Genomic DNA, 24,461 nt, shown 5'->3' with positions numbered 1-24,461 from the left:
ACTTTTATATTTTAAGTTGCCACACATAATTTCACAAAAATGGCTCTGTAGGGCCACCTATTGTACATTACGGAGTTTTCCCCAGAATTTCCCTCCAAGAATAAAATGGCAATTTTTTATTTTATTTTTTTATTGGTTAGTTCACGAGTATTTTGTTCATTTGAATTAAAGTTACTGTATCTTTATTACTATTACAGTTGTTAATGTTATGTTTACATAATGGTTCATTGTTCTTTTTGGGGAATTTTTGTTTTTAAAGTTTCTTATTATTGTTGTAATATTGTTCTTATGGATATGGTACATATTTATACAGTGCACTTCTGTTTATCTGAATTTATTTTTATTTTACTGAGGGAGTGGGTACATGTGTTTTGGATATGTCATTTTAATCACCTTTGAAACATGTGCCCTGGATCATTAAATTAGGTCACCAATAATCCCATAACATGAAAGGTATCTGCATGACAGTGAGAAGAAACAAAGTGCTACCGGTGGCGTTTAACGTCGCTTCCTATTTGTCACTGATTAGTTGAAAGCATGACAACAAAGTGACCTTGATCACTTAAGCTTGAAGCAAAAATCATAATATGTAACATATAATCGGTCTCAAAATCAGCTAAAATTCCACAAAGACCATGAAAATAAAACTGGTTTGTATCGATAGTTGTTTTTCACCAAACATAAATAGTTTTGCAACAAGCTTTGTTAACCATGGCATTATCATGTTGTTGTGATTCATCCAGGGTTCTCAACTCCCACACCCCACGTCACACGTTACATTTCTTTCGCAAAAGAAAGTATAACTTGACCACTGTCATATTTTAGAAATAAAATTAAGTCCCTGCATTTTAAAACCATTCCATGTACATAAATTGATGTGCAATCGTCATACTATGCGCTGTCAGTACAATGTGGTCTGTAAGGCTGCAACTAATGGCTATTTTTATAATCGATTAATTAATTAATTAAACAAACGATTACCTTTACAATTGAACTTAATGTTGATTTAGGCATGTTATAATTAACAAAGAAGACAAAATGGATGACTCTTTCCTTCAAAAAAATATTTTATTACAGCTTCCTGAACTAACTGCTGTCTGCAACTATACTGTTTTAAGTACATAAACTTTAAGTTTTTAATGCAGGTTCTGAATATAAAACATTAAAAGAATTTCTCAGTCCACAAATCAGACAAAAGTTTTGTTCATTCAAATTAAAAAAAAAAGCTGCTGATTGACATTTTTTCTTGTGGGATAAGCGCTGATATAAATTGTGTCAATGACTCATTTATTTTCTTTAAATAAACTAAACAACAAAATCGAATAAGGACAAGTCAGGATGTAATGAAACAGTTTTCTTTATCAAACAGTTGTTCTTAAATACAATCCAAATCGAATTTCAAAGCACACTCTATTGTTTGACAATTTACAGTTTGAAGGGGAGTGACAAGGATTCACTAAGGACCCAAATGCACGAATGTTCCGTTTGAACAAAAATATTTATTTTCAGTTCATAGGAGTTCAAAAAGAGAACAAAAATTCACAGCACTTGCCGGATACCAAAATTCTGAGCAAAGTCAACAAAAAGTCACAGCACTTGCTGGATACCAATATTCTGAGCGAAGTCAACAAAGTAACAAAAGTGGGCATTTGAACTCAACATAAATCTTAGTCAAGAAAAGGCTTACATGAGCTGGTGACATGGAACATGGCAGGATACAAGACAAACCGACACTGGGCATGGTTAACTGCAGGCTATATATACAGAAGGTCACAGGTGGACATGATCAGCCTGATTGGCAAGAGCAGGAAGTAAAGTTTGCTCAAGGAGGCAAACCACTACCAAAATAAAAGGATCTGGCTTGAACAAACACAAAATATTAACAAGACTTCCGAGACTTTAAGATGTTATATGACTGGGTTTATTTATGTGTGTGGTTTCTTTATGAAAAGAAATGAGACAACGTTACTATCTAATAATAACTCAAGTGCCAATATGCTTCTTTAAACACAATTCAAACGGACAATTAAGACACTGATTAGCATAAACGTTAAGTAGCTTAGCGCTCCATGCTAAGTAGTAACGTCTCAAGCAAGAAGAAGAATACAAACAATACAATTGGGTTCACTTACTCACCTCTGAGGGAGGCACACTGGGTCTAACAACACAAAAGACAATCTAACTCTTGACACTTTAAAATATTATTGATTCAGCAACCCAACCTGAGCGTAGCAGTGAACTCTCTCTCCCTCTTGTTCTAATCAGTGGCGTGCACGTCCAGCCTCACATTACACACAAACAAGGACGCAAACAGGTACTGATCATAGCTACCGGCAAAAAACAATTATCAAATTCGTTGGCAACTAATTTATTAATCAATTTTAATCGAATAAATCAACTAGTTGTTGCAGCATTAGTGGTCTGCCTCATATATGTGAACATGTATAAAGCTAACTGTCAAAAGACAGAGTCGGCAGCAACGATGACGATAACGATCAACGATGACGATAGCGAAAATATTTCGTCAACGAACAGTTTTTTCATGACGATGATGTCACGATGATGCGCTGAAGACGTGTCTTTGAAGTCTAAAACATAACGAGATGGATGCCAGTTGTCGTCTGACGACACGAGAACGAGATGAAAATTCGCCTTAGCTTCCGTCATAAATTCACATATTTTCTTATTGTATGTGGAGTTGGAACGCATTTAGCAGTGTTTGGTCGTGTCAGTCATGTGACGTGCTGCACCCACCCCTTGTCACACACACAGGATTAAGCGTTTGCCCATTTCAGGCTTCTTTTGTGAAACGTGTCAGGTGCTGCTTGGAGCCTTTAAAGGTCTGTGCTGAATGATCATCACACACTAAACTAACTTGTAGTGTTAGCATAGCCGTCGCGTTAGCATTTAGCGCGGTGACTCGGTGTCTTCTTAAACTCTCGGAAAGAATTTTACATACAGTTTGTGGCGTCCAGGTGAGTTTACCGTACCGTAATTTCCCGAATATAACGTGCACTTTTTTCAACAAAATCAACTTGTAAAATCATGGGTGCACATTATACAGAGGTACAGGGATGGAGAAAGCAAACAAAAAAACAAAAAAAAAAAAAAAAATATATATATATACTGGACTGTCTCAGAAAATTAGAATACACAATATTCTAATTTTTTGAGACAGTCCTGTGTATATATACAGGACTGTCTCAGGAAATTAGAATACACAATATTCTAATTTCCTGAGACAGTCAGGAAATTAGAATATTGTGTATTCTAATTTCCTGAGACAGTCCTGTATATATACACAGGACTGTCTCAAAAAATTAGAATATTGTGTATTCTAATTTCCTGAGACAGTCCAGTATATATACTAGGGCTGTCATAATTATCGCGTTAACGCGCGGTAATTAATTTTTTAGATTAATCACGTTAAAATATTTGACGCAATTAACGCACATGTCCCGCTCAGAAAGTATTCTGCCTTTTGGTAAGTTTTACAGCAAGGCTTTTTGTGCTGTCCAACAGCGAACTCTTGTGGTCGCTTTGCGACATTGTTTATTGTTTTCTTGCAAGTTCATTATGGCTGCACGACGTCTCGGGCTGATAATGTTGTGCTTATATGATCCTTGGACAAGATTTGTCCGTTAGTATGGTTGTTGTAAGGAATGTACATATTATGTTAGTAAGCGAAATGTTATATTTTTTGTATGAGACGCTTTTTGTTTATGTTTAGTGAACCTGTATAGTGTGCTAAGCTAACGTTGTTGCTAATGCAATGCTTGTGTACTTTTTGTAGTTTTACGACGGTCTAAAGAGGACAATGGTTTGAGGCCATTTTATTAATAAATCAGATGAAAAAGGAAGAAGTCTAATAAGGCGTCGTTCACTAGCTGTCTAGCTTTGGAAAAAGTAGACGCTTCGGAGTGAGGACAGCATAGACAGATTTAAATGACAGTAGAGTGAAATGCCCACTACAGTCTTTATCTATCGTATGTTGAATGTGTATATCCATCTTGTGTCTTATCTTTCCATTCCAACAATTTATTTTACAGAATATATATAAAATTTACAGAAAAATATGGCATATTTTATAGATGGTTTGAATTGCGATTAATTGCGATTAATTACGATTAATTAATTTTTAAGCTGTAATTAACTCGATTAAAAATTTTAATCGTTTGACAGCCCTAATATATATATATATATATATATATATATATATATATATATATATATATATATATATATATATATATACACATATATACTGTATATAAAGACAGATTTTTTTTTTTTTGACACGGCCATGTTGTGATGAAGAAAATGTATGCGGCGATCCGTTGCCGACTATTATGGTACATGATGTCACCATTTTGTTTCGGTAATACTTCACTCTGATTGGTTGAATGATTTCGTCTGTGTTAAAGTGTGCTTTTTTCACTCTTCATAAAGCACAGAATTTAATTTCTTGAACTGATATGAGTCAACGTTTATTGCAACTTGGCCACTCGGACCATAACAAGCGTAACACAACACAGACTTCCTGTGTCCGTCAACTATATCTGTCCCCCGGAAACTCAAACCCAAATAACAATAGTACCTATTGTTACAGTCTACAGCGATGCGCTCTTTCCGATTTCCGACTTCAGTACACACTTTTATTTTACCGTATCAATCCATGGAAGAAACATTTATTCATCATGATGAAATGAGCAAGTTGTACAGCAGCCTTTTAAAGAGAAGTCATATCTGTTTTGTTTTCTCCTGGATTCTGTTAAGTTGGAGAAGTTGTCAAATCATATTATTACCGTACATATTGTCAGTTTACGGTAATGTTTTGAACTACCAATGTGCTATGCTTGTGCCGTGTTTCACCAGTCAGTAAAATGACATTTCTGTATCTGTACACGAGCTCTGTTTTCTTGTATTCTTCTATTTTTTGGTGCTAAAATTAGGGTGCGCGTTATACAAGGGTACAATAATTTTTCTTAGATTTTACGAGTAAATTTGGGGTGCGCGTTATACACGGGTGCGCCTTATTTTCGGGAAATTATGGTAATTAATTGCAAATAATGTGCTGTTTTCCTGCTAAGTGTGTATTACCTTCATGAAAATAGTGATGTCGTTGTAGACTACAGTTATGTGCTCGTCTGTCTCGTTCATTCGAAATTGTTGGGAACCTTTAATTATTTATTCAAGGACTAAAACCTTTGAAGTTTATAGATGAAAACATTTTGAGAATTATCGACTAAAACTACACGAAATTAGTTTTCGTTGAGTAAAACTAGACGAAGGTGAATACATTTTGAAATGACTAAAATATGACTAAGTAAATATTTTCGTCCAAAACATTAAGACTAAGACACAAAGGAAAATGGTTGCCAAAAACAACACTGGTCGACAGAGTAAGTAACTGTTGGCCATCTTGCGTCAGGGGACTTCTCTGGCAGGCTCGAATGTAGCAAACGTAAAGTGGGTGATTTTCTCCACTAAAATACATTTAACTAACCAAATTATTGACAGATTTGGAAAGAGATTGGTTTATAACATAGTTTATAAACATATTAACATGGCTATGATTCTAGCTGTTTTTTGTGGGGTTTTTATTTTACTTTTTAAAAAAAGAATTTAATAAAATGTTAATGGCAGTGAATGCGTTAACAAAAAAACAATGATGCGAGGAAGGGAGTGCCCACATAGAAGCACTGGCTTACCCTTCACCACAATGGCTTTTAATCCATGCATGTATAATTCATCGTGTTGAACAATGTTCTTACTGTGCAGATTGTGGATTTAAAAAAAAAAAAAAATGCTGTGATTAAATACGCTTACCTTTGTTTGCGAAGAATCAACAGGAAAATTAGAAGCGTGTGGGAGAGAGGCAAAAGAAGAAAACACACATTAGCAAGTAGGTAGAAATCATTCACATTGCACAAACAGGAAAGCATAACAGTATTTTTTTTGCACACTCTTTTCAAACAAGTCTAGGAAAAACAGGGGACAAACCCTGCTTCCTTTCAGAGTACCTTGGGAGGAACATATGTTTCCGGGAGCACCATCAAATATGTTTTCAGAGCGGGCCAAACGTTTTTAATTAGCCATGGCTCTATTTGTTTTCATTTGCGTGATTTATCCCCTTTCATTTGGCAGCTTGCTAACATGTCCCAGACCAGGGAGACCAACGTTGCTTGGGGTAAATGGATACGTACGTCCAGCCCTTGAAAGGACCGAAGTGAGCTCGTGAGTCTTATTGGAGCGGAGTGGAGGCCACCTGGCGAGTGGATATTCACCAGGAATACCAACGGATACGCTTGAGTAGGAATATTGCGTGCGCCCTGGCGTATGATCCTTTGTGTAAACACATTTCCTTTGATGCAAAAGCCTCGGGGGAGTGAGAGGTATGGGGGAGATGAAAGTAGGATGTGGCCTTAAGACCTAAAGATGGCTTATTAGATATTTGGACAAGCGTTTTTGGACTACATAAAGCTGTCTTTGCCTGAGGGGGAGAGAGTGGCTAGATGGTTTTCAGGTTCTGTAATACAAATGTTTGTATGGCCAGCATCACGTCTGATGAAGAAAAATCAATCATTTGGATAATCTGATTCTTAAACTGGGGAGTAGACAGTCCATGAACCACATTTTAGGAGCCTAAAATATATTGTATCATTTAAAAAAAAGTGTGTGGCGATATACTAATGTATTAAAACAAATATAGGCCATCGATTTGGTCCTAAACTCACTCAGAACTAAAGATGCATTAATATGTCGTATGTTTTTTTGAATTACGCCATAAAGACCTGAATTTGTGGTAATGCAGGCAAAATAAGCTGGAATGTGCACTTCTTTTAAGGCAATATGTCCCCTGTCTGGCTGCATTTCAATGTCTGAGAAAGAACCCAGGATGGCAATTTGCTAAATGTATCAAGTGCAAATTTCAAGAGGGTGTGTATTTACAAAGAACTTTTCCACATCAGGTTTAATCCAACATCTGAAATCGAAGCACCCAGGTCTCCATTCAGAATATGAAAGCAACATGGCTCAGACAAGGAAATTCTCCACAAGCACGTCTGCGCTGTCTCTGCAGGATGTTTTTGAAAAGGCAAAAACATTTCCCAAGACAAAAGGCATTACATGAAAAATTCTGGAATTTATTGCTTTGGGTGACCGAATGTTCTTAATCGTGGAGGACGTGGGATTTCGTCAGCTAGTCGAGCACATAGCCCCCCTCCACCCAAGCAGACCCAGTTTAACAGACGTGTGTTTACCAGAGCTGTTTAATATTGTTGCAAATCACGTTCAATTGACTTTTAACGGCATATATTTCAGCCATCATTCACGACCCTCATTCGGACCTCATACTAGACATGTGTTGATTACCGGTTTCAAGGTATACCGTGGTATGAAAGCATCAAGGTTTCAAAACCACAAAATATTTTACATCATACCATCCCTAAGGTATTACGTCCCAAAAATGCATTGAAAAATCCCTCGCTTGCAGCTGTAAGGCCCAATCCTCCCCAACCGGTTGTTTTTCAGTGTCAGTGAGAGTCAGCTGTGCTACACGATTGGCTGGAGGAGCCTTAATTTTTACCCCCATCGAAGAAAACGAAATCCCTGGTATGGGAATACTTCGGCTACAGAAAAGTTACAGACGTGTACATGTTTGTGGAGGGTGGCTGCCGAGGAGGAAATACCTCCAAAATGATTTCGCATTTATACAAAATTAAAGGTTAGTCAACACTGTCATGAACGATTCCCACCAGCACGAGAGTTAACTCCTGTGTGTTTAGTGTGTCTAGCGGTGGTAAAACATGTGGTGTTTTTTTCTCTCTGGCAACTGTCTATGTTGAGAAAGAGTGCATATCATGTAAACATGATACGAGTCATACACACGTGCTTTTTATGGAAAATAATTCAATTATTTTTCTTCTGATGGTAATAATGTTTAGCTGTGGCTGTGGCTCACATAAAGGACATCATTTATTTTAATTTTATTTAGAATATATTGTTATTTTTTAAAAATTATTTTTACTTAACATTATACTTATGTTCCAATTTGCTAATACAATATGTATTTTGAAAAATAAAAATCCTGTTAAATTGGAAAAAAGTTTTTTATTTTATTTTTTTTAATTTTTAACCTGGATATCTCAAAGTAACACATTTTAAAGCTGTAATTGCAATACCGTCATACCGTGAAACCGTGATATTTTTGGCTTAAGGTTATCATACCGTCAGAAAATTATACTGGCACATGCCTAAAAGCCACACCAGTATGCTTAATCTAATGCCACAGTGGATCGGCACAGATTTCAATTTGCAACATATTTTGCTAAATTCACAGTGGTTCAAAGGGTTACATAAAGTAGTAACAATTTCTGACGCATTTGAAAAAAATGTTGGACATTTGTGGTATCGTCGGATAAAAGGTGCACGCCATATTCAATGACAGTGCAAGAAATATGATAAGAGCTTGGGTGAAAGTTGGCCGGAAGGGTCCGGAAAGCCGTTCCGGTATAAGATTCGGGGCTGGAATGCCCTTCCGGTATATAGTGCTTTGATCCTGAAAATATGACGGCAACTGTCAGAACGCTATGTAAAAAAAAAAAAAAAACTGCAAGGTTGCCACACACGCATCTCATCTCCAAGAAGAAAACAATCTAGCCGCCCTGGACTCAGTTGTCCGTTCGGTTGGCTGACATACTGGCATGTGATCAGCAAACATAGTAAGCTCTGATTGGTTTAAATGTACATGTTTTATGGAACAGCCAAAAAAAAAAAAAAAAAAAAAAGAACAAGTTTGTTGAATTGATGCCATAAAAAAGGCCAATGCAACAGAAAATGGACCAAATCTTAAAGAGCAAGGAAAGAGTTGAGGAGGCTTATCTATGATATTGTATTTTATTTGCTCTGATGGGGAGGTTCAGAACATCTTACCTTTCAATGTGCACTTTGGACTTATTTTTGTTCATTCATGTTAGGCTTCTTATTCATTTCCTTATAATTAAAAAAAGTAAATGTTTGCGCGATCTTCAAAATATACAGTATTCCATTTCACTGTGCACAATATGTCATTTTTACTTATTTTTGTGAATGTATGTTACTTATAACAAAAAGTAAATGTTTACATAAACTTCAATTTTATTGGACATCCTATGTTCTTAAGTAGTTGAAATTGAGATTTTGCATTTAGATGTGAGGGAATGAGGGAAAATAAAAAATACGAGATGGAGGTCGGGGTTATTGTTTTTTTTTTTGCAAATCATTGAAGCAGTTTTCTTAATATTTCAGTGGATTTAGGAGGGAAAAAAACTCATACCGGTCAAGTTGTACGGTTTCGGCGTAATTTGTACAAGTGAGCACTGATTTTTAAATGTGTATGCCGTACATTCAAAATCGTTTTTCGTGCATTACGTTTTTTTTCTCCATTCGGATTTTGTCACCTTTTCGGCAACGAGACAATGCGCATTATTATGCGTTACTATGTTGGTTGAATGACATGAGAAAAGTCAGAGACGGAGAGAGAAGAGCGGGAGTGGGAAAGAGGGAGTTGTGACGCCGTTGCAAACGCGATGCTAGGCTAGGTGACTCCAATAATACCTGACCGGAGCCGACAGCCTACAAACTACGCCCACATGATGCCACGCTATATATCACATGTACTGTATATGAACTAGATGCGAAATGATACACTTGCCGGCGTTGGTAAACAGACACCATCTTAAAGCAGTAGACTTCTCAAAAAGGCTCTGTTGTAGTATCCTTCCTAGCGAACCTAAGTAACTTTTTATCTAAAATACTCCTAAATCGGCAAATCTTGACTTGAATCTATCTTTAATTGATGAAACAGTTTTAAAACTTTGTTATAGATTTTTTTGGAGAAGTAATTTGTAACTGTAATCAATTACTTTTTGTAAAGTAAGATTAACTACACTGGTCATAAAGATGCAGTCTGCAGAATGAAAAGCTATGCTGTGACGAATTAGCAAAAGAAATATTCCCTGACTCAAAGATTGCATCGCTAAGTTAATTTTATCAACTGACCTTTTTAATTTATAATTGGACACACTAACAAACTACCTTCAAATCAAGCTGAATTGCGAGCTGAAGTGCCATGAAGTGCAGTCATCAAAAGACTTGATAGAAATGGCCAAAAGTGCTACATACAATTATAACAAAAGTCACTGTTAAATTTTAGTAATCATGATGGTGCTGAAGATATCGATTGTTCTTTGATTGCACCAGGTTATATGTGACAATATTACCAATGAATTCATATTATTTTAAAAATTGAGTTTTATTTTTGTTTCATATTGCACGCTATATAAAACGTAAGATTACTCACCAATTTGTAAGGGCATACGTCACTATTTGTAAGATTGCCAACGGCCTCTGGTTGACAGGTATGAAAAACTAAATGAATACATAATAATAAATAAGAATTCTGACTCCGTGGTGACCTTCATGTCAGGGGTTTCCAGCAAGAAACCCAAAATGTTCCTTGATTTACAAACCATAACCCTAAAACTGAAAAGCAAACGTTTTACTCGGATCCTACATGGTCGCGTTAAGCATTTAAAGCAGCAACACAAATAAATGGCCAGCCAGGTGACCTATGACAGGCATTGAAAGAGAAACAAAGTGCCACTGTTTAGTTTTTGATCGATATATTGTATGTAATTATTTTTCTTATGTCCACAGAATGGATCTGCCTTTACTTGGGTCTCTACACGAACAAATGATCAAGCGAGCCACTGTTCAAGAGGGGTGCGTCTTGACTCTTCAATAAGGGATTAAACAGCAGTGTTAAGATTTAAAACAAGATTTAAGTGCTCACCCTTAGAAACTTACAGCCCAAGGGCTTTGAGGAGGCTGATGAAGGTAAAGTGCAAAAAGGACAGGAGATGAGGTGCCCCTGAGACATGACACCAGGGTGGTGTCGGCGAAAATGAAGCCAAAGGGCGATGTGACTAGAGCGGCTCTGCCTCAGAATGAGAGCGCTTGCTATTAACTCCCAGCCCGGGGACATGTGGCAGGAAATAAGAGTGCACGAAGGCTCCGATTCACAGTGGCTACACAGTCTGCTGGGACTTATCATAAAACACAGGAAATGCTGTTGGACTCACTAGCTGATCCAATTACGAATCAAGGTTTTTTAGCATTCATGTCCAAGTACGACATCCCTGAGCAAAAAAAAAAAAAAAAAAAAAAAAATTCCTGACAGCTGGCTGTGACTGGCCATATTGGTGGAAGGCTTAAATGTGCCAGGGAGCAGATTTTAATGCATAGCTGTGCTAATGGACCTGTCAGGAGTTGATTCCAGACCGTCAAACTTAATATCTCGGTAACTCAAAACAGCCTTTGCTGTTGCGTTTGGTATCCTCCAAATTCACGTCGTGGGTTTTTCTGGGTCACTTTGCAAAATTATAAGGGAGTCCACAATGATGTTGAGGTTACGGACAAAGACCTTTAACTTCTAAAGAAAAGACTGAAAGATGTAACTGACCCCAATAAAAACAGCTAAAACAGGATGCGGTGTTTTGTTTGGTTAGGGTTTTCCAGACTTGAACCCTATAGAGTGGACCATCCTTTTTAACAGGGAAAAGGTTGGCAGTAAAACCCCAAAACAACACAAATGAAAATGGCATCATTGAAAAATTCCATCATATCAAAGATTCGTAGTTTACTGACGGATTAAGGAATGTGTTGTTGAATGTGAAACTGCTATTTGAGTCACCACACTGCTAAAAATTGATTAATTACATTTTCCCCATTAAGGACAAGCACATTTTTGTTTTAGGGGGGTTAAGAACAGGTTGTCATTCTCATTAATTTCACTAGTCAAATAAGTGTTTTAAAATACAAGAATTATAATGGAAAACATTTAACTCCCAGGGTGATGCTAGTTTTTCCCAATTTCAATCAAACAACCAATTAATCCAAAGTTTTTAAATCAATTGTCCCATGACGTACAACCCCTGACCCGTGATGCTTGGCAGCGCAGTAAGTAGAGGTCGCAACCAGGCACTTTAATAAATGTGTTAATTCTGACCGCGGTGGGCAGAGACAATGCTAAAATGGGAGACTGGTTCCACACCATTAATTTCCGCCGTCTGTCTCGAAGGTGGAAGCGGGGAGAGGGAGACGTGCCGCAGGGGGGAAATGAAGACCATACATCACGCTGAGGCACCCCAGTGAGTCTGACACAGCTTCTGCTCTGCTCAGGTACATGTAGACACGCTTACTTAAAGGCTTACTTGAAGAATATAGACTATGGCATTAGAATAACATTTAGGAAGAATGATTTCACATGAAGATTTCAGCAGAACTTCCAATGCTATTATGCTGGTGGATATTCAGTGTATATTGTGTGTGCACTGCATATTAGCATCAGTGGCGCTTTGATTCAACTTGAATGCTTCCGTCTTTAAACGGCCACCAAAATATTCTTGAGGTAAGACCATACGTCCAGCTGCATTTTCTAACTAAACAACACAATATAAAGGAACGCAATAGAAGTATACCAAACTTAGATAACGGCATATTAAAACAGTTTCAGTCTTAACAGATCTGTAAAGTTGTATCTGTGTATCTATACACAGATTTACCATTCTGTGTCCAAGCACCTGAGAATGACAGGTTAAAAAAAATAATTTAAACATGAAAAAAAGAACAGTAGCGCAGAATTAGGGTCATGAAAAGAAAAAAAAGTTTTCTTTTGACTGTGGGACTTTTTTGATCACTCAGAATTTTGGTCAAATTCATAGTCAGCTCCTGAATGGTGATAATCCCAAGACCCAATGGTTTTAGACCTGAAGATCATAGAAATTGTGTCGTTAGTAATGTATCCTAGTTTTTGTTCAGCAATTTGCCTTGATTTTTTTTGTTTTTGATCCCCATATGGAAAAGATATATATAAAATTTATAAACTTCATATACTTATGTTTTATAAGGAAATCGTATGTAAAGCATGTGACACTAAACCACATATATGATCCTTCGTAAATTTTTACAAAATGAAACATATATATATTTTGGGAACTTAAAGAACAATATATGACAGAGTGCCGGTGGGTCTGTGGAGTGTCGCCCACTCCGGGTGGAGACCTTGTTCTGCCCTGCGCCTAGTGGGCCATGGCGTTCTAGTGGTGTGCAGTGTCGGTTGTGGGGTTGTGGCGGTGGCTGGTGGGCTGGGTGAGCGGTAGGTGGCAGAAGCGGGCGAAGGGGGCGGCGGCACGTCCCCAAATACCTTCCCTGAAGGCCGGTTAATGTGGACGCGGATGGTCATGGGGACCACCCTGGGACCCGGTGGGATGACGGCGGCCCCCTTGCTGAAGCTGCGGGAGGAGGGATGGGCTACGCTTGCGCACTCCCCCAATTGGCTGGGAAGGGGACGGGGCCCTGGGGCGGCCCCTGCGCAGCATTTCCACTTGTTGCAGGACTATCAAATCTGATGGGATTCACGTATGACTGGGTGCAATTGGACATGATCAAGTAGAGAAACTGTCGGTGCTAGGATTAGCGATAAGGCAGCATCGAATTGGATGTCATCATATCCACACTTAAAAGTGATTCACATAATACTGTGTTCTACACCTCACATTGCTGATCTGTGTACTCTCCACCCCACCTAATCACATCACTTTCTAACTCTCTCCTTCTCCTTTTTCTCCTTGGTAATCAGGCCATCCACATGGTGTCAACGGGAAATAAAATAAGCTTACAATAGCACTACTATATTCATAGTTAGCGTAGGCGTTGAATGTATTTATTGTTGTTGTTTGTTCTTATCTTTATTCTCTCTCTCCTTTTATATGTCCTTTATATATACACATACATATCACCCGGTGGGCCCGGGTTCGAATCCATCTCAGCGCCACTACCTATCTACCTCATTTTAATCACATGGCATATATTGAACCTATATGAAGCGTACACAGAAAGCATCATCTCCCTGCAAAATATATCCACTTTACATTCAAACATATATGAAACGTCAATGGAAAATATAATTTGCCATATATTTTCCTTTTATACCACATACTTAATTTTTACTTGTTTCATACTGAAATCTAGAGCTGCAGCTATCGATTATTTTAGTAGTCGAATTATCGATGAACTAGTTAGTTTGAATAATCGGATAACTAACATGAAAAATTAAAATACCTGAGCTGAGCCTCAAGCAAGATTTAAAAAAATGAGGGTCTATGTACAACAAAAGAACAATTGGCTAACTTACATAGCAAAATCCAAAAATGCTTTTTTTTTTTAAATGCTCTTAACAAATGGTTCAGAGACTTATTCACACAAAAAAACGGCTAAATATGCCAATAAACTAAATTATGAATGCATAAAAAACATCAGCTCTATCAAAAACTTAGCTTACATTGGTCTTAACAGGGAGCAGTTGGATTCATCCATGTGAAATGAGGCAGACCAGAGGGCAGTGTATCCACTAGAGGCGTGCAAAATTTCCGATTTATAGATTATTCGCGATTCGGCCGTGGAAGATTCGAGAACGATTCACAAACATCCAAATTCCGATTATTGAATTATACCAGGTAAAGCGGAAATAAAACGCAGTCAGCGCAGTCTTCAGGACGCAATGAGGAACGGACCGAGAGTAAATATCATGTGCAGCTAATGCCGCTAGGTAAAAAAAAAACAATAATACCTGACTGCGGCCGTCAGCCGCTACAAACAGCATCCAATTGCTAGTTGCTACAAACATACGGCAACATACGGCTATGGTAGATATCACATATATCTAGACTAGATGTGAAATGACAGACTTTCCCGCACTTGTAAACAGGTGCCATATTAAAGCAGTAGACTTTTCTAGAAGGCTCTGTTGTAGAGAACCTAATTACTTTTTATCTAAAATACCCCTAAATTGGCAAAATCTTGACTTGAATCATCTTTAAATAATGAAACAGTTTTAAAACTTTCACATGTCGAAAGTAGACATGAGGGAAATTATGGAATAACGGTCGCAATTTTAACAACTTTAACGGTTGATTCAAAACATTAAATTAATTGAATGTAGTTTAAAGCTGCTGATACAGAATGGGGACTTGAGTATTTTATTTACTGTTTTTAACTGGTAACTTGATACTAAAATAGTAGTTTGGTTTATTTAGCCTGAGAGGATTTTTTAACAATTTTGGAACAAATATACAAAACATACAAAAAAAAAAAATGGGGAGAGGGGGGCATCAATAATCGATTTATAATCGAATCGGAGTCTCTGAATCGTAATCATAATCGAATCGTTAGGTGCCCAAAGATTCCCACCTCTAGTATCCACCCTGATCAATTAAAACTAAATGCAAACACTTTCAAAATAAACCATTACACCACTTTAATTAAACGAATACCCGAAGCAATACAATTTAATTCGAATATTTTTTTTCTAATCAAATATTCGAGTTAATCAATTAATCGTTGCAGCACTACTCAAATCCTTTAACTATTTTGTATGACTAGAATGCAAAAGTGGCCACTTTCAAGAGTAAATGATAGTATGAGACGTAAAGATTTACTTCTGGAGTTGATGTAAATTTTTATGTTTTTTTTCTATTTCTTTTTCATATGGGTCTCATTTTTTTGTCAAATTCACAGTTTTCTAACTGTTTCACCCTTTTTGCTCAGGATTATTGAACTGTTATTTCATTTAAAGCTTAATCATAGTTGTTTCGTCTGAGTTACGTTAAAAAGATGGGATGTGTAGAGCAAGAAAAAACTTGAGCCCGCTTTTTTTAGTACTGGTAGTTGTTTTACCTATTTGTCTAAGTTTATAAAGTAATAAAGTCCTCTCAGGAATGTAGATTTCTGTGGGCAGAACGTTTCCTTCAGGTGGGGTTTGATCACATCGCTGTGCTTAGAGAGACGTTTTCTAAGATTAAACTAAACTCTTACATCTGGTTGGCTTCAGAAAAGCCTCTCATTCCTGACTGGCATGCAGAGTAAACACAGAGTGCCATATTCTTCCCACCCCTGCCACATAAACGCGCACGATACACAAAATTTTGAGGTCGTCGACAAAACCAAACAGAGCCCCGGCTTGTGTCATCAAATTCAACTGGCTTTTAATGGGTTTTTCAAACCAGACTGAAAGCTTTTCTCTTGACTCTTGCTCCCCAGTTTGTTTAAAGAAGTAAATTAGTGGTGCTTCATCTGATGGGAGGCCGGTGACTCTCCAGAGTATGTCGCAGATCACATTCCCACTCACGAGAGACAAAAAGACACACTAAACTCATCTCAACAGACCAGCGTGGAACAGATTGACTAAACATGTTGACAAAAGGAGCAGTGAGTTTGAAGTCAATTTTTAGAGCTCTAGTCATCGCAATGATGATTGGTTACTAATACTGTGCCATTAAAGTATCCGGCAATTTGTCTGCTAAAGGGATGATGCCTCAGACTTCACAACCAACAATTAGCGACACAATAAAGATTTTGCATAACCGTATTTAGACACAATATTACTGTACTGACTATCCAGTATGTTATGGAAAAATTTTTTAGAGTATAAGTAGGAAAGTGTACAATAAATAATGCACTATTACTGGGCTAGGTTTCAAGCAACATGTCTTGCACAAGGTGAGGAAAAGCTTACTTTTTGTCAGCAGTTTTATAGAAAACATTTCTTCAGCAATTTTTTACGCTTTTCAAGCGTGCAAGGTATTTGTTTTAACGTAGCGGATGGGAGATGTGGATCCGTCTCGAATGGAGAATCGGAAGCAATGAAGAGATAAAGGAGATTTGGAAAAAGAGGTGTGACTTGAGGTTGTGTCTCTGGAGTGATAGAGCTGCATGAAATGAGAGCATTTGACATCCTTCTTCAAAGCGAGTGCAATTGCAATGCGGTTTGCCGGGAAGGAGATGTCAAGTGTGAGTGTTGATGGGGACGGGGGGGTTATTGATTAAGAGAGTAAGGAGGAGGCAGGGGTGTTGGGAGACAGCCTGGCGAGGGGTAGTAGGCAAAAGGTATAGGCAAGAAGGTTGGTATGAAACAACAGAGGCCAGGGAAGTGCTACTAGGAGAGGAGAGAGGGGTTCACTCTTGAGTACAAAGGATGTGCAAGGCTTATTTGACATATTGGGGTGGCGTGGCTGAGTGGTAGAGTAGTCGTTCCCCAATCCAGAGGTTGTGGGTTTGATTCTCAGCCTTGATTAACTCGTCTCAGTATTCTTGAGCAAGATACTGAATCCTGTGTTGCTCCTGGTGGGTGGGGATGTAGTGTGAAGCACTTGAGAGCCTTAATGGTGGAAAGGTACTATATAAGTATAACTCAATTTACCATTTACCATTATAACTGTGCACCCCGGGTATCTTGAGAAGCAGCAGTGTCATACCAGAGCCCCCCATGGAAAATACTGGCATGTAGAGAGGCACACCACAACTCCCCTACTAATGAACTGTTTACGTCACACCAAAATGGCTCGTGTCAAGATTTTCAAATGCCATGGAATATGTTTGGAAAGCCACTCAGATAAAACTCAGTTATTTTCCTGGAAAAATGACCCTACCGTGATATTATTATTGTGATAACGATAATAGACCTAAAGTGCCTATAACAGCAAAAAGCATGTTTATTTCATATTTCGCGCGGTATTTTATGCTCCTGAATGAAATGGACTGCATGGATGTGTGTGGAAGCGATCGTTTTATTTATTCAGTTTTTTGAATCCCGCGCCATTGAAATGAGAGACTTCTGGCTCCAGTCTCGGGATGAGGAAGAATGCAAATGTGACGTCACCTGGGTCAGCATCTCACAATACAGCATTAGTTTATAGTATGCAGATGGACTTCGGATTCAGCTGATTTTGCGGATTAATTTGTTTATTTTTCGCATCATGCCAGCCAAATTTGATGCAGGGCTTTGTTGCTGCACCAGGGAGCCTATGTGAGCCTTTTTGGGTTTCAAAATGTTCCCGTTCACCCGATATTGGCCTAAACAAGTCTGACAACTGTTGGACCATTGGACTTTCGAGGAAGTGAGTAAACATCGTGTTTTGTATTATGTCAGATACTGGTATCATGGCACACATTTTAATACGGAGGTGGCTTGCGTTTTGTGGCTGACAGTGCTCCTTGTACAACGAGAATGCCACTCGGCTGACGACCTGCGGCTTGTCACACAGCCCCCTCGGTCCTCTTCGCGTGCCCGCCGGGAGAGCGCTATACTCGGCTTATGCTCGTGCGGTTCTCCATATCGTCCAGACTACCAGCCCCCTCTGCCCTCTTCGAAAGCCTGGCAATAGACAACTATATTAGGGTTGGGCTAGGGCAGCTACGCGCGCCTCCGACGTCGGCCGGTTTGTCCGGCGGTCATTCTCCAGCCGCCTTCCCGGCAAATGAGCTCTCCTTCCGCAGCAGGGGAATAATGAACTGTAACTTGCTCGACAATCCACAACTACGCCGCCGTATGACATGGTCCCGAGTAGATTTGTGTGATTTTTCGCTTCGAAAGGCGAGAATAGGACTTGGAAACGCTGCTCAGTTCGGGTTGGCATGTCGACTGCTGTCACGCCTCCTACTTTGTTTATGGTCTCCGAAGCCGGGGCAGGGAAATGACAAAAGCTGGACTAACTCCGTTGGCATACAATATCGTTCGGGAGGTGCAAGGAGTCAACAGTTTTGACAGTTATGGAGTAATTTTGCCATGTCCTACTGAATAAATGCCTTTTTAATATTTCATATTCCATTTAGCACAAGATTGTTGTTTGTCATGACCATACCATTTATTTATCAATTTCGGAAAAAATTTTGATAAAAAGAATATCCTGTAAAAATATTGGCGTAGAGAGATTGAAACAATGACATTTTGCTGCTCTCTTCATCGCATTTTCCTCGTTCTAAATAGTTCCCCCTCAGTGGGCTGAGTTCTAAATCAGATGAAATCGTGACCCTGCCGACTTTATTCCCCAGGTGGGGACGCTAGAGCGCTATAATGACAGGCAGGGGCTAAACAGCAGATTAAAAGACTAATTTCTTGTTATCTGCGCTTTGCCAAGTTGTTGTATATTATAGTCGAATCGTCTTAAAATATGATTCTAATTCACATAATAATGCTATTTAAGATTTTTTTCCCATGCTGTTACAGGCACTTTAAATTACTAAGATTACAATTGCGTAGAAACAAAGGTCAACATTATATATATTTTTTTACCAAGTCAACTCTTAGTTTTTCAATTAGTACTTCAGTTGGGACTTCATTCATGGAATGAATTAAACTTGTCAATCAAGTACTTCTTTGAAACCAATTACTACTTTATCATTAGCCAGAGTTTTGGAGTCATCTTGTGGCATCTTATGTAGGCTGCAATAACGCTATAAGCACTTCTCTGGATACAGTACATCACACAGACCCGAGTGGTGAGAGACTGCGTAACAGTCTTCTTTAATGACTGAGATTGATGTTAAGTAGCATTATGCTAATGGGGGCACCAGGCATTTTCTGTGTTATTTAATAAAGCTGCTGGAAAATGAACCTAATTATGAATATTGTTAATGGAGCTTGGCGGGGAATGACGTTGTTTTTTTCCCCCTACAATATGATGATCAGGGTTATATTTCACACAGACATACATATGAGCATACTCAGGCACAAAATTGAATCTAACAATGTATTTGGTATCGCAGCAGGGGTTTTTAATTTTCTGTGCGTGCCGAAGTGCACACACAACGACAGAAAAAGTAAGGTGAGGCAAGAGCTAGGGTTGCCAACTCCTCATTGGCAGAGCCAGCCAGCCCGATAAAAGTCACTCTTTATTTATTTTTTTTTTTTGTGATATGTGATTTTGTGAAAGTGATTTTTTTATCATATACACATATATATAGTATTTTTATGAATAATTATATCATATAATAATCATAATTACTTAAAGCTGAATTAATTTGGTACATAATTGAGTGATGTAAGAAGATTAACAACAATAATGATCAGCAATGTATTTTTAATACAAAAAAACACAAGAATAAAATTAACATCTGTCATGCTAGATTTAAAACGAATAATTTAACCATTAAAAGGTCCTGAGCCTTTTTTGTGTGTGGGGGAGAGGTGTTTTTTATTTTTTAAATACTTTTTTAAAACATGCAAACATTAACTCTGAATTAAACTTTTTTTTTGTCATCTCAACAACAGTTTTGCAAAACATCACTCAAAATTAGGCATGTGCTGGTATAAGATTCTGACGGTATGATATCCTCAAGCCAAAATATCATGGTTTCATGGTATCACTGTACTGCATTTACAGCTCTAAAATGTGTTATTATGAGATATCTGGGTTGAAAAAAAACTTTTTTCTATTGAACAGGATGTTTATTTTTCAAAACATATTAGCAAATTGGAACATAAGTATAATGTCATGAACGTTTTACCACCACTAGACACACTAAACACTCTGGAGTTAAGTTTCGTAGCTGGTGGGAAACCTTCATGACAGTGTTGACTGACATTTAATTTTGTATAAATGCGAAATCATATTGCACGTATGCCTCTTCGGCAGCCACCCTCCGCAAACAAGTTTTACATGTTGGTTGGCCCTCCTCATCTAAGCCGCGGCCGTCTGTAACTTTTCTGAAGTATTCCCATACCAGTAATTTTGTTTTCTTCAATGGGGGAAAAAGTTGAAGAGTTTCACCTCCTCCAGCCGTCGTGTAGCACAGCTGACTCACTGACACTGATCAACAACCGGTGGGAGAATGTTGAGCCTTGCAGCTGCAAGTGAGGGATTTCTGCCTGCATTTTTGGGACATAAAACATACTGTAGCTAATACTTTAGGGATGGTATGACGGAAAATTTTTGCGGTTTTGAAACCGTGACATACCACGGTATACCTTGAAACCGGTAATCAGCACATGTCTACTCCAAATACAATGTGGAAATGCAAACGAAATTGAGAGAATACAAAAATATTCCCTTAGATTCGTGAAGTCCTAACCAATAAATAAGCCAGCTTGTCATAGAGGTTGACAATTCTGATTGCATAATATACCTTCAGCATAGTAACCCTTTCGTTGCTGATGCAAACTTGGAAATAAACATGCATTGATCGCATATAAGAGGAAATGTGTTAATTCACTTGTTTAAGTAAATGAAATGTAAAATTTTAATTAATAACATTTTAAATATATTACCGTACTTTATGGACTATAAGCCCCCACTTTTTTTCTCCATTTCGAATCCTGCGGCTTATTGTCCAGCGCGGCTTATTTGTTGATTTATTTGTGTTAATAGGTAACACTTTATTTTACAGCGGCGTAATAAGACCGTCATAATAATGACATGACATGGGGGTGGCGTGGCTCAGTGGTAGAGTAGTTGTCCCCCAACCCAGAGGTTGTGGGTTCGATTCTTCACCCTGATGAACTCACCTAAGTATCCTTGAGCAAGATACTGAACCCCACGTTGCTCCTGGTGCTGTGTCACCAGTAGGTGAATGGCGAGATAGTGTAAAGCGCTTTGAGCGCCTTGATAAGGTGGAAAAGCGCTATATAAGTATAACACCATTTACCATTACCATTTACACCATCATGGGCATTATAGAATGCTTATGAAAGATGTCATAAAGTGTCACCTGACAAATTATGTCATGCTCTAACTCTTAATTTGTTGGATAACACTAAATCTGTTATAAGCATTCATTAATGCTCATGACAGCGTCATGTCATAATTACGATTATCTTATGGCGCCACTGTCAAATCACGTGTTATCAAATACCATGGCTAGCAATTAATGAAACAAATGAAACAGTAACTGTAGAAATAATTAGCACAGAACGTGAATTTTGATTGTTATTTACAACTGTAGCGCTACAATGCATGCTAGGAGGCATGTTGGACAAAAACAGTGTTGACAGCAGGTGGCAGCAGAGGTTGACTGTATCCCCACTAAGCAGCAGTGATGGCCAAACGAAGCTTCTTGAAGCAATCATGGTGGTTAATTTGTTCTTATGACAGTCGTATAATGCCACTGTCAAATAAAGTGTTACCAGTTAATATCTTTTAGTGTAAATATCCCATAATACAGTGAGGACAGCTACGGCATATCTATGAACAAATGCTGTTTTCGTGTCAAATTTGTTGGGTGGCGGCTTATAGTCAGGTGTGCCTTATAGTGCAAAAATTACCGTATTCACTTAATGTATCACACCTTTTTCATAGGTCCTGATCCTATATTTTTCCTTCTCTATAGACTTAGGAGGACTAGAGGATTCCCCACTGATATTATTCCTGGTTACCATTGAGGGGCTCTTGTGGATTATTAAAGACTAAATCATAAATAAAGTCTTGGTAAACTTGTGGCTAAGCTTATGAAACAAAATCTATGACGATACACTGAGATCTTTTCTTCTGGTAATATACCATAGTCCCTGTCCCGCCCTCAGTCTCCCTCCATTTCTCTCCCTTTCTTTAACTTCTTACCTTCACGTCCCAAGAGTCTCAGACATCAGAGCACTTAACCTCAACAAGGCCTCCTCTTACTCAGTCTGCCCTCAACGTGGCATCACATCAAATCAGCTGCTACGGAGCCTGGAATATAAATAATGAATGCCAGAAAAAGATGGCTGTGGTAATTGAGGCAGGGGGTGGGTCACCATTAGGGTCCTTACTTCCTCTTAGTTCTTCCGAGGAAACTGCCACAAGGGTCCTATTTTTTTACCCGGGTAGCGAGAGAAGGAAAAAGTCCCGCCACGCTGTCTGCCTTGGTGTCACTTTCACTTTACCTTCCCCTGGTGGGAATCCTGCACCAATTATTTTGAGTACAGACTTCTTTCTCCTCCTCACCTCAAGAAAACAGAGACACCAAATACCTCGTCTATTGGGAAAGAACAAAGAGAAACATGTCTGGATCCCTGACAACATTCTGCAGTAGAAAGAAAAGTCAGATTACATGAATAAACAAGCACAGATGTGCTTTTTCAGGCTGAAAGCTGCCCTCTACTGGCTCACTCACCACCTACAGGCAACTCATAAACTAGGCAACAATAATTCTACAATGGCCTCTGATGGCAAATTCTTCATCTACAAATGGCTATCCTCTACGGCAGTGTTTTTCAACCAGTGTGCCACGGCACACTAGGTGCCACGAGAAATGATCCAATATTGCTTTTTTTTTCACGTCGTCGGGCGTTCCAGGAGGAAGGACGGAGTAGGTAGAAGTTTTCGTTTGTGTGCAAATGAGCGAGGTATTGCTCGTGTCGCGTTCAAGAACTGCTCAGATTTCTAGCCATTAGCCACCTTGCTGTCCGCGACAAGGTGGATCCATGTCTATTGTACATCATTTGATTAGACTCGTCAAGTGTCGATATACATGAAAGTGCCCTTTCCATTTCATCCATATGTGACGACCGTCAAACTCCCCCGTGTTTTATTCCAACACATTGACAAGGAAAGCAAGGTTGCTGATGTCTAGAAATCCGAGTAGTTCTTGAACACGGCACGAGCAGCTATCCAACAGTGCCATGGTGCTAAGTGAGCCTAAACGGTATCTCCAAACGAAACACCGATCGCTTCAAAACAAGACGATGGACTATTTTGTTCGCCTTCATGAAAACATAGAGAAACAGGTACCATTTTTGGGAAAAACTACAAAGGTAAATGAGAAAGCCCTTAAAGGCAGTTACCTTGTTGCTGAACTTGTTGCTAAATGTAAAAAGTCCCACATTGTGGTAGGGACATTAATACTACCTTCCTGCCTGCATTGTCAGTGAGATGCTTGGCCCTGATGCGGTTCAAGACATTTTTAAAGTCCCCCTGTCTGATAATTCATAGCTTTTCAAGCCTAACTGCTATAAAAAAAATAAAAACAGAGACAGAGTTGTTGACAAAGATTCCTGTCAGGATATCAGGTTTGGGTTCATCTAAAGAGGCTCAAGTTTCACACTAAGTATAAATATGGATTTTTTTTTTTTTTTCTATAATTACACATACTGCACAGAAAGCAATTTTGGAACATTTTTGTTTGTGGTGTGCCGCAACATTTTTTCCAATGTAAAAACTCAGAAAAGGTAGAAAAACACTGCTCTACGGGTTAATCCCTAACTATAATTTCACAATTAATTAATCAGCCGTGATATTTAAAGAAAACAACGGGGAAAAAGGGCTCCAAGGATTAATAGACACTGGCTTTGCTACACTACTACCAAGTTTCAAGACTATCAGTTCACGAATGACAGAGAAGCCGGACTTCAAAGCTACTGTCAACAAGAACAACAACAACCTGAGTGGTAACTTGATAGGACTTCGGCCTCTAACAACCTGAGTGGCGACTTGACGGGCCTTCAGCTTGTAAAAATACCATAAAACACCTCCTGACTGTCAATTGAATACTCAGAGAGAGGGCTTCCATCATGATGCAATACAGCCTGGAGCCAGGGTACACGAAGCGGCACAATTGGATAAAGATATAAATCAATGGCATAAGTAGATTACACGGCAGCGTCTATTTCT

At 38.5% G+C, this 24,461-nt stretch overlaps 1 protein-coding gene and 1 long non-coding RNA gene across 10 annotated transcripts in view; one reads left to right on the top strand and one right to left on the bottom strand.

Annotated features, from left to right (window-relative positions):
* unc5cb (unc-5 netrin receptor Cb) overlaps positions 1-24,461 on the bottom strand; it is a 266,077-nt gene that overhangs the window by 150,900 nt on the left and 90,716 nt on the right. Inside the window, exons 1-2 of one of the 7 annotated variants that reach the window (XM_057818154.1) lie at positions 6,207-6,356; positions 5,712-5,829 (exon numbers count right to left, since the gene is read on the bottom strand). The exons of 4 other annotated variants lie outside the window; for them this stretch is intronic. In XM_057818154.1, the coding sequence (XP_057674137.1) occupies positions 5,712-5,742 (31 nt within the window). In that variant the 5' untranslated portion in view covers positions 5,743-5,829; positions 6,207-6,356. Of the gene's footprint in view, positions 1-5,711; positions 5,907-6,023; positions 6,357-24,461 lie in introns of those variants that run through there. 2 more of the 7 variants (XM_057818157.1, XM_057818158.1) reach the window with 2 other exon arrangements.
* LOC130905118 (uncharacterized) overlaps positions 5,719-24,461 on the top strand; it is a 79,827-nt gene continuing 61,084 nt past the window's right edge. Inside the window, exons 1-2 of one of the 3 annotated variants that reach the window (XR_009061037.1) lie at positions 5,719-5,905; positions 10,699-12,222. This is a non-coding gene — a long non-coding RNA (uncharacterized LOC130905118). Of the gene's footprint in view, positions 12,223-24,461 lie in introns of all 3 variants that reach the window. The other 2 variants (XR_009061036.1, XR_009061035.1) reach the window with 2 other exon arrangements.

Source organism: Corythoichthys intestinalis, chromosome 17 (assembly GCF_030265065.1).
Source record: "Corythoichthys intestinalis isolate RoL2023-P3 chromosome 17, ASM3026506v1, whole genome shotgun sequence".
Taxonomy (NCBI): Eukaryota; Metazoa; Chordata; class Actinopteri; order Syngnathiformes; family Syngnathidae; genus Corythoichthys; species Corythoichthys intestinalis.
This window is presented reverse-complemented; position numbering and strand designations above follow the sequence as displayed.